This window comes from Primulina huaijiensis, chromosome 9, assembly GCF_012295235.1.
Source record: "Primulina huaijiensis isolate GDHJ02 chromosome 9, ASM1229523v2, whole genome shotgun sequence".
Lineage (NCBI taxonomy): Eukaryota > Viridiplantae > Streptophyta > Magnoliopsida > Lamiales > Gesneriaceae > Primulina > Primulina huaijiensis.
In genome coordinates, this window is record NC_133314.1 from 18,357,742 (window position 1) to 18,368,681 (window position 10,940).

The 10,940-nt window shown below is 35.6% G+C and overlaps 2 protein-coding genes across 2 annotated transcripts; one reads left to right on the forward strand and one right to left on the reverse strand.

Annotated features, from left to right (window-relative positions):
- Nucleotides 1-6,218, forward strand: LOC140984834 (aspartic proteinase 36-like). The gene is made up of 12 exons (XM_073452486.1): nt 1-479; nt 607-727; nt 1,280-1,707; nt 1,814-1,970; nt 2,735-2,817; nt 2,909-3,005; nt 3,175-3,247; nt 3,313-3,519; nt 4,447-4,571; nt 4,733-4,834; nt 4,924-5,021; nt 5,784-6,218. The coding sequence occupies exons 1-12, from the start codon at nt 223-225 to the stop codon at nt 5,956-5,958; spliced, it is 1,923 nt and encodes a 640-aa protein (XP_073308587.1). The 5' UTR covers nt 1-222; the 3' UTR covers nt 5,959-6,218.
- Nucleotides 6,219-6,876: 658 nt separating this feature from the next.
- LOC140984216 (uncharacterized) lies at nt 6,877-10,154 on the reverse strand. Its single transcript, XM_073451472.1, has 4 exons — nt 9,861-10,154; nt 8,955-9,072; nt 8,650-8,878; nt 6,877-7,064 (listed from the first exon to the last, which is right to left on the reverse strand). The coding sequence occupies exons 1-4, from the start codon at nt 10,010-10,012 to the stop codon at nt 7,036-7,038; spliced, it is 528 nt and encodes a 175-aa protein (XP_073307573.1). The 5' UTR covers nt 10,013-10,154; the 3' UTR covers nt 6,877-7,035.
- Nucleotides 10,155-10,940: the final 786 nt, after the last annotated feature.

Consider the following 10,940-nt stretch of genomic DNA (forward strand, 5'->3'; position numbering starts at 1 on the left):
AAACGTAGAAACCCGATCCACACATAAATGTCAGAAAACCAAAAGCGCATGACCCCAAACAAAGCAACGTCAACCCCTCCCTTTCCACGCACACACACTCAGAGGGAAGAAGAGGGAGAGGAGCAGTAGCACAAGAATCAACTCTGCATTTATTGCCGTGATGCATGTTTTGGATCGATTCGCTATCGGTGCCTCTCCATAATACCAGATCCCTTCTAGTCAATGGCGATTCCAATGGCAGGAGGAGCATCGTTCGTTCTCTTTCTCGCCTCCAGCATTCTATCCCTGTTCTTCGTTCCTATTTCGTCAATCCCGGATTCGAAAAGTGATCGTGTTCATAGTAATGCTACCACCATGTTTCTGCCTCTGTTTCTGCACAACAACCGGCGCGAGGTCAACGCATATCCCCAGCGCCAGCTCCAGAACAGCTCCCACCGCACAGCCCGCATGTTTCTCCATGACGATCTCCTGCTTAACGGGTTGCTCCGTGATCTATGTCTTTGTTTGCTGGTTTGATGTGTATCTGATGAGTCATTTCTTCAATTGTTAGCTGGTGGTTAGAAGGGATCTGATTTTGAGTGTTTGATTTGTTTTGTGGGTTTGCAGGTATTACACGTCTCGCTTATGGATCGGGTCACCGCCCCAAATGTTTGCGCTAATTGTTGATACGGGCAGTACTGTTACTTATGTACCCTGCGCCACTTGCGAGCAGTGTGGCAAGCATCAGGTCAATTTCTTCTTTCCGATTCGACTAAAAAGTGTTGGATTGAGGTTGAATATGTTCTTTACTTTATTGTATCACTTCTCATTCTGATTGATTACAATGTTACTCTCAATCATGAATTCATGATAAATGTAAAGCCTTTTTTATATTATTAAATAAAGAAAATCGTTCAAGAGTCGAATGAATTTTGTGATTGTGACGTAATGAGCTAATTGCAATTGTTTTGCATTCAACTCAGCCAACTCGGAGAGATTGAAATTCAAGTGAATTTTTTTGTAATCTGTGGTTATCATCATTGAACTTGTATTTCCATTTTATAGTGATCACACTCTCGTTTTCAATTTTTTTTGGATATTGGACAACTGTCATAAGTGGAGATGAATGCCTGAAACGAAAGTTGCGACAAAATAACGGATGAATAAGTAACAAGAGAACTTAAGAGTGACATTTTTGGTCTTCTTCCAGTTGTCATATGCTTTGATGCCACTCATTTAATTATTTTGCATTTGTCGATTTAGTTGAATGATGTTGGTTTCAAATTTTTTAATTTAATAGGATCCAAAGTTTCAGCCTGATTTGTCGAGTACCTACCAACCAGTGAAGTGCAATATTGATTGCCCCTGTGATAGCGACAGAAAGCAATGCACTTATGAAAGGCAATATGCAGAAATGAGTTCTAGCAGTGGGGTTCTAGGTGACGACATTGTGTCCTTTGGTAATCAAAGTGAACTGGAACCCCAACGAGCTGTTTTTGGTTGCGAAAACATGGAAACAGGTGATCTTTACAGCCAACATGCTGATGGTATAATGGGTTTGGGCCGTGGAGATCTTAGTATCATGGATCAACTCGTTGACAAAGGTGTAATTAGTGATTCGTTTTCTTTGTGCTATGGTGGAATGGATTTGGGTGGCGGTACTATGGTTCTCGGAGGAATTTCATCCCCTGCTGAAATGATTTTTACCCGTTCTGACCCTTTGCGCAGGTATGTTTAGGAAGATTTATGGTATAATGATGGAACGTTAGGCTCTTTCCTAACAAGTACACTTGATACATCTCACGCATTTACTCTAGTTTCGGGATGGCAACAGTCCATATTACAATATCGAGCTGACGGAGATACATGTTGCCGGGAAACCACTGCCTCTGCATCCCAAGACTTTTGATGGTAAACATGGAACTGTGCTGGATAGTGGCACAACTTATGCTTATCTTCCAGAATTTGCATTCGGAGCATTCAAAACAGCCGTAAGATATTTATTTTTTGGAGTTTTCCATTTATCTGTGGTTTTCCAGGAATTATGCTCCCTTAGGTTGTTGTGCCATATAGCTTTTCACATAATTTCCAGCCGGACATTGAAACACAAGTATCTGCTCTTCTTTGTTTCTTCCATTCTCACACAAAAGGCAGCTTGTTCTTGCCATTTTAAGGCTTGAAAAAGATCCTATAATTTTCTCCTGTATGGAGTCTTGTGCTTAAAACACCTGCAATCACTTAAGATACCACATTTGAAGCTGGAGATAACATTTAAAAGCTCCCTTTTAAGAATTAAACCTTTTTTTTTATAGGAAACATTACTTTTATATAATAATTAGATTGTTTTACATAAAAAGCGGATGAGTGATCCGCGGATTAAAAGACACTAATACACTTTCGTCAAGACATTACAAACTTCCAATCTCTAACTACATCTGAGATAGCCACATGACTGAACTCTTTGATCTTTGTTGTCGACGCTGTAACCCTGAATTTCAGCAGCTCCCATACTTTATCGACCGAAGCAGACGAGTCGTTGAATATTCTGTTATTTCTCTCGAGCCATAATGTCCAGAACGTGAAATGAATCATATACCAGAATCTCTTAACTGTTGTCCCTGCTTGAATTCCGGGCTCTATAATGAACATATCTTGTGCCCTTCTCGGAAAAATCCAATAAAATCCCTCAACTGTTAGAAAAATCTTCATATTTCGGTTTTTCTCAGTACTGATGTTTATCATTTTCGTCTTGCAGATCTTTAGGGAACTCAAGTCCCTTAAGCGAATACAAGGTCCTGACCCTAACTACAATGATATTTGCTTCTCAGGTGCTGGAAGGTAACATGATTATCATCATTGAGTCTTTAAAGAAATCATAACTTTCAGCACTTTTTGTGTGGCCATTAATTGAGTGCTAATTTTGTTTCAGTGATGCTTCACAACTCTCGAAATCATTTCCATCAGTTGAAATGGTATTTGGCAATGGACAGAAGCTATTGTTGTCCCCTGAGAACTACTTGTTTAGAGTATGTGTTACCTTTGTGTTATATTATTTGAAGTCTTTCCTTCGAGTATATACCAATCTATTTCAACCTGATGCATGTACATTTGTTTTTCTGCTTTTTTTGTGTCGCCAATCCTATATAATAATGTTCTCCGGGGTCTTGTTTTATCAACTTTTCTTCTTTTGTCTAGCATTCGAAGATGCGTGGTTCATACTGCCTTGGGATTTTTCAGAACGGGAAGGACCCAACCACTCTTTTGGGGGGTAAGCTCGGTCTTTAAATGCTATGGTTTAACGCATGTATATTTGCTTATATTTACTGTTAATAGGTATCGTTGTCCGTAATACTCTTGTGACATATGACCGTGAACATGAAAGGATTGGTTTCTGGAAAACCAATTGTTCAGAGTTATGGGAGAGGCTCATCATATCTTCTGCCCCTCCGCCACTGCCGCCAAGCTTGAATCAGACTAATTCCAGCATGGCTACATCTCCTACATTAGCTCCTAGTGAACCTCCACCATTTAAAGCCCCAGGTATAACAAATTACTGTGTTCTGCTTTCCGTTGCATGTCATGCTAACCTCTGCTGCTTGCAAACCTTTTCTGCTTGAGTTATAAATCTTAACAAGTTGTGTGATTATTTTGTACTCTATTCAGACTTTCCTATTGTGCATGGTCGAAGCTATATTAATAATGACGCCTGTTGTTGTCTTCTTCATCTTCTTCTTCTTTTGAAGAAGCAAAGGAATGTGAGAGCTGTCTGGCATGATTAGTTTCTTGAAGTCGAAGATAAACTGTTGGAGACACCTTTTAGGGGAATGAGAGCTTACATGGTGAGTGCAAATGCTTTAGCAGGATGTGATGATCAATAGTTAAATAGCAAAAAATGATTCATAAAAATGGGTTCGAGCCCAAAAAGCCCAAGAAAGTCAAAAGGATAAAAAATTGGAAGTCTGATCATCATTCCAAGCCAATAATTTAGGTGTCTCAATCGAAATCCTATAACTATAATTATATTTAGATACTTATATTCTTGCCTGAGTTGGCAACACTACACACTACACAGACTAACCAAAGAGACAAAAAGAATCTTTTACATATAACAATCGCACAGAATCTCGCTTTAGCGGAAAATACTGTTATGAGAAAGACTAGGAGATAGGGGAATCCGTTACAGTGAGAAAATATATGTAGTTTTCAAATATTGAAGTCATTTGCTTTGTAAAAATAGACACGACTCCATTTGATTCGATTACAGGAGAAAACAATTCCTTATTTTTTCTTTAGACCAACGTTTAAAAAAACCAGCAATTTTCAGCTGAAAACACTCTCTATTCATGTAGATGACTTCCTGTATCTCTACTGTTTCTAAGAATTTTTATTCAACTATTCCTTTCAGCCAACTGGCACCAATGACACTAAGCATATTTTTGGCAATTTTATGCATTTGTCTATTTGCAGGAAACATTAAAATAGGGCTAATAACGTTCTCTATACTGCTGAGTGTAAAGTACTCAGATTTGAAGCCTCACATCTCAGAACTCGCTCTGTACATTGCAAAAGAATTGGACGTTAATGCTTCTCAGGTACATCATTACAAATTGTTACAGTCACCATGGAATTCAAAATTTGAAAATTAGTTTAATTTCTCATTGAAACCTGATATTTTGGTTACTCGTCTGTAATTTTTGCATGGTATAATGACTCTTGTCACATTGCTGTTCACTTCTGAGGTGAATCATTGCAGGTTCAGTTGATGAATTTCACTTCAAGAGAGAATGATACACTCCTAAGATGGGCCATTGCTCCAGCAGAATTTTCTGATTATATCTCAAATATTACTGCAATGGTAAACTTTGTTGAACTGTGGATTCCCTTGTCTAAATCTTTGTTTTAAGTGCTCAAAAACATTTACAGCTGTATTTTTCTTTTTACCAGGATATTATTGCCAGGTTGATTGAAAACCGCTTGCATCTTCCTGACAGCTTTGGAAATTTCAAGTTGTTCGAATGGAACATTGAGCCCCCACAAAAACGGTAAACTAAAATATTTTCCCTGTGTACCTATACTTGGTAAACTTGTTTTTTTTTTTTGGTAATTATTTTGAAAAAGATGATTTTGAGCATACTATCTAGAGAAATGTCGAGAAAAGGGTATTGATATTGTAATTAGAAAAGAGAATGGGTGAAGAGAGACAAGGGAATGGTGGGGTTAATTTTTTTGGGAATGGGATCGTGTGGGAAACAGAGAAGGGCAGCTGAGCAGGATAGAGTTTATTACAGCTTGTTATTTGTGGTAGCACCGAGTAGAAGCATACCTGGCAGGTGAGGATCCGATAGCAGAATTTTTGGAGAGGAGGGAGAGAAGATTGAAGAGGGGAGAAGCTGGGGGTGGTCGTTTTGTTGTCGGTATAGGCGATTTGGCACAAGCACGGCCAGGAGCATAGGCATAAGTTGCGGTGCACACCTCATTGAAGCTAGGGATACTAAGCTGCTATTCTAAAATACATCTAATATATCCTCTGCAAAATATTAAACACGATATAAATCAAATTTATATTTATGTCCTTGTAAATATTTTCTCTTGCATCATATCCCAGCATGATGGCATAGAAATGTCAATCATGAATATAAATTCAGAAAAGTGATGGGATAACTGATCATGGTGATTTTTTGGTACGGAAACTTCTTCCAATTCTCAAAAGTTTCCATTCTCAAAAGCTAATGACGTTACAAATCTGCAATAAACTTGAAAATCAATATAATAAACTCAGTAATTGATTTTCTACAACAATGCAGTACATGGTGGCAGCAACATTACTTGGTAGTTGTCTCGTTTTCTGTAATAATGGGAATTGGAATTTTGGCATCTGTGGCGTGGTTTATGTGGAGGGGAGAGCGATCTACTAATCCATACAAGCCAGTTGAGTCTATTGTAGCCGAGCAAGAACTTCAGCCGTTGCAGAACTCCTGAAGTTTACCTGACCTTTTGTGGTCATGTATTAGCCTAGCATGTGTTGTCTGCTGTTAGCTTCTGCTACTTTCGTATCAATGGAGTCCTTACACTGATATCCCACCTTGAAAAGTCCCACACTTGTAACTAGCTTTCCAGTATACGCATGTCTGTGTGAATAGCAGAAATCCTTGGCTAACTTGAGTATCTCAGCTTCATATTTTTCATTTTCATGATATAGCTAGTATTCCCATTTTTCCATGGAAATTCATCCTTCCTACGGAGTGTTGAGTCAATTAGTTGAGTCAGGAGTCAGGACTTGCCTTTATGATAATATGGTCAGTTTAAAACGTTGAAGGACTTGTACCCGTTACAACTTAAATTCAAACCGACCCAACCTATACTCGAAATTTAACGTGTTGGATTCATCATGACCGTCGGATAGTATATTTTTATTATATTTTGACATCTTTAATTTTTAATCAATACAGTCAAAACAAAAAATATACAAAGTAGTTCAAGTTAAAATCTTTATTACAAAATCAAATCAATTAAATCAATTAGTTAACATATTATTCTTAAAATTCTTTTTTATCGTCAAATATTATAGGATACACTGGTATATTTTTTATACTGAATTTTTACCTATTAATAAATAAAAAAAATTATATAAAATTTATTAAACGATATAGTTTGCTATATTTATAATAAAAGTAGGTCATTTATTCAAGGCCTTGTTATTCAGCCACGGTCCACGAGTTCAAATTTTAACAGGCTCAACCCACACTACCTATCGATTTTAACTTCTGCTTTTCCAGCTGAAATACATAGGTTTTTTCATTCACTCTTCTATATTTAATCAATTTGACGTTTATCTCTCTTGCATGTTATGTTTCGACCTGAGTAATCAGACAATATGAGTTAATTAATCAGACAGAGTTCACATGAAATCGCTTGAAGGATAACTTCTGTTATACATAACTTCCATCAGCATAGCTAGAATTGGTAACAAAATGTAGGAATAAGAGCGAAAAAAGACTTCACAAAAAAGTAAAACAGGAAGCATGAAATTTCATTCGCAATTATGCCCGAACCTCCTCACGCTTTTATACGAACCACAAAAGAACCTGAAAATTACAGAGAAGGATTAAGAGCAAAGATTTTAGCCTGTTACAATGATGTCATGAAGTTGTTCAATGACCATCCATGTCGCCTTTCATTATAGTTTCTCTAAAACTTGAGCTCTTAAGACACTTGAGGATTTTTACTATATAATGTCTAAAACAAACATATTGCTCTACTGTGCAAGTTTAATACAGCAAAACTTATGACAGCAAGACTTATGACAGATGAATGTGCTTGATTAACAAATCGGGTCGTCTAGTGCCTCAAAAAACCACTCTTTATGTTACTTACATTCTTACAATAAGGTGGATAGACCCTCAAAGAGGCAATAGCAGACAAATTCGAGACACCTCACAAAATAAATAGTGAAGTTAAATATAATCTGAGATGCACGTCTAGCAATTAATCATCATTTTAAAGATATTGATAAATTGTTAGCTACCGTAAATGGTAGTGTAAAAATGACAAAATGTCAATTTTAATCTAGTATGTGTTGAGATATACTATTTTTAGTTTTGTATCTTTTGTTGAATCAATTATAGTAATATAACTAAGTTATAAGATCAACTTTAGTCATTCTCGTCAAAATCATGTAATTAATTGGCTAATTTCATTATTATTTTTTTATAATTACTTTGCTAAACACAGGTACACGTTACAAAGAGATTTTCTTAACAACGTAATTATAAAAAATCAACATGATAATAGTTATTTAATCACACGGTTCAGATGAGAATGACTAAAATTGATAATTGGAATACGGTTACAGAGCTACAATTGATTTAATAAAAGATATATGACTGACAAGACTATAATTAATTCGATAAAAGACATATGACTAAAAATAACAATCATCAATATATATAGCGCTAAAATTGATATGTTGCCTTTAAAAATTGAAAACCAAACATACCAAGAAACTGAAGGTAGTGATTGTGTGTTTTTCAATTAATAATACAGTGCAGATAAAAGAAGGCCAGGGAAAATCTTTAATAGTAAAAGATAGTTTAATATTATTGATTTTTTTTGGCTACCAAGATCATTTATTATATGTCATACCGTATACATTCAATATATAAATAAATATAAATATAGCAATAAAAGTCTGGCAGTCAGGATTACAAACTCGTGAAATGCTCGAGATCGGCGATAACTGAGTTTGAGTCAAACAACTCATTAACCAATTCTATTCATCTCAGTCCCCTAAATTCAAAAGTCAATGGAAGAAACTCGGTTCCTACAAGCTATTTTAGCTTTAGTAGCAGTTAAAAAACAGGTACAGAAAAACTTAACCTTGTGTAAGTTGTCCGATATCTCTTAACCACCTTTCCTTCAAATTACCGTTTTGAAACATTGAATAAGATAGAGAATAGTGTGACAAAGGCTACCACCTTATTTATTGACACATGTTTTTTTTATGAAAAGTTGAATTTGTGGTGGTGATGATGCCTTTGAACTTGAAAATTAAAAAAAGAATTTTCTCCGTAATTATTTTACTCTTATCATTTGTCTTTCATTATTCCTTATTCTTTAATAGATCCCAAAATGCAACAAAAATTAAAAACAGAAAATAAAATAAACACTTACATGCTGGAAGGTTGGATATATCAGCCGAAACTGCACATGGTATGCCCAAGTTTGAAAGCGCTCCCCTTATTATTCCACAAGGAAAGTAAAGATGCATGCCGGTAGCTTGAGCTTCCTTGTTGTCTGCCATTGCTGAAGGATCTTGAATAGAACCAGACGTTTCTACCGACAGGTCAACTGACATATGTGCAAGCCACCGAAACTGATTATCTTGTAATACAAAAGTTCCCTGCAAGGAAAACATAATCGGTCACACACATCATGTGAAATTTATCTTACTAGTTCCTTCAGATTCTCATACGCACTCTGTGATTTGTCTTTAAGTTATCAATATGCTTCTTGAATAGTTCAGACCAAAAGTCTTTGCAAATAAACTTGATAGCCTCCAGATGATCCGTGAACCTTGGTCGATCCATTGTGTATCTGGCACAAAACCAGATGAGATTAAATGAGTGTCCTCATCAGTACATGAAAAGTAACACCAAATATCATGTAAATTGAAGATTCTGCATCAAGATGACATTTTTTCCCATGTAAACTGTTTAATCTTTGTAAGAATTGGCACTGATAGGATCAAAATATCAGGCAATGACTAAGAAGTTGGCCTTAACTCCACTATAATTTTGTTATTAGAATTTCACTTTTAAGGCGAAAAGATAGTTTGCATTAACAAGCTATAAGTGAATTCAGCTTGTCGAAAACACCTCAGCTGCCACCAATTTCTCATAGAAGGTTACCAAACTCCTTTCAAACTATCGACTTCCACCATCAATCAAATTAGCCATATCATGGAGGAATGATAACCTTTTTCTAGTGAAGAAGCTTTCAATATAAAACCAACACTAGGTTCACTACAAAAGTAATAAACAATATTCCGCTTGTTAACGGAGAAAAACGTAACAGCATGTCATATTCAATTCAGAAAACTCGACCCATATAGCTTCCATTACAAACATTTCTCCATGACCCTCGATCACTGCTTACGTTTCATTATTACAGACGGAAAACCCTCCACTGGTTCACTCAATCGACAATCACAGACCTGCGACTAACAAATTTCACAATGTCCCATTTTGCATTAATAACCAAGCATCTAATCCGATATATATTTCAAGGGATATCTATCTAGCTCACTAAATAATCACAAAAATAACAACGAAACTGCAATCGATAAAAATGCATATAAGATAATAATACATGCAGAAACAAACCTCTCAGACAGTTGGTGGCCAACCTGAAAGCCAATGGCTTCTATCCTTCGAGCGGCCAGCTCGGGCTTGTGGGCATAGAAGCCGTTGCAATACGAGGAGACGATCTCCGTGAGCAGACTCTCCACGCAACTTTCCGCCACTTCCCTTACCATTACGTTCCTCTTGCCCTGTCCGATTGCGAAGAAGAGGCAGGGTAACTGTAATTGGGATCTACAAGGTTCTGATTTGGAGATCAATTCAAACCGGAATCTCTATATCTGAGAACCGATCGGTTTTCTTGTTCACGTGGTTCGGTTCAATTTCTTTTCTTTTCTTTTCTTCTTTTTTGCATGTAGAAACTCAAATAACAAAAATAAATAAATTATAATTTTAGTCAGATAATTTGTCGTCTCATTTCGGGTTTTTATCTTATAATCTGTTAAAATTTGTAGTTATTATAATTTTTTTTTATTTTGATATTTTTGTTTGATAACACTAAATCCATAAAATATGATTTATTTGACATAGATTCTTACCTACGTAACACATTTGGCTAGAATTAAATTCATTTTACACAAACAAAAATTCATCCAATCAAAAAGAAAGAGAAACCTAGAAGAAGAAAATTGTCGTTTTCTTTTATTTTTGTTTACGTATATTTTAATATATGTAACATAAACTTTATCCTTGACACATGAATCATATATGAGAGTAACGGCGTCAAACAAAAAACAAAAAAAAATTCGGTGCATTTAATGGTTTCGAACAGAAAAAAATAAAATATCTAAATAACTGAATGAAAATAAATTTTTTGATAATTACATAATTAAAACCCAAAATCAATCAAATTATAAGACTAAAATTATAATATTTCTAAAAAAAATAAAAATATATAGTTCTTTTCTACGTATTTAAATAGGCAAAAACTTGTGTAAGACGGTCTCACGGGTCGTATTTTGTGAGACTGATCTCTTATTTGGGTCATCCATGAAAAAATATTATTTTTTATTCTAAGAGTATTACTTTTTTTTATTGTGAATAGCGGTAGGGTTGACCCGTCTCACAGATAAAGATACAGTCTCACAAGAGACATACTCATTT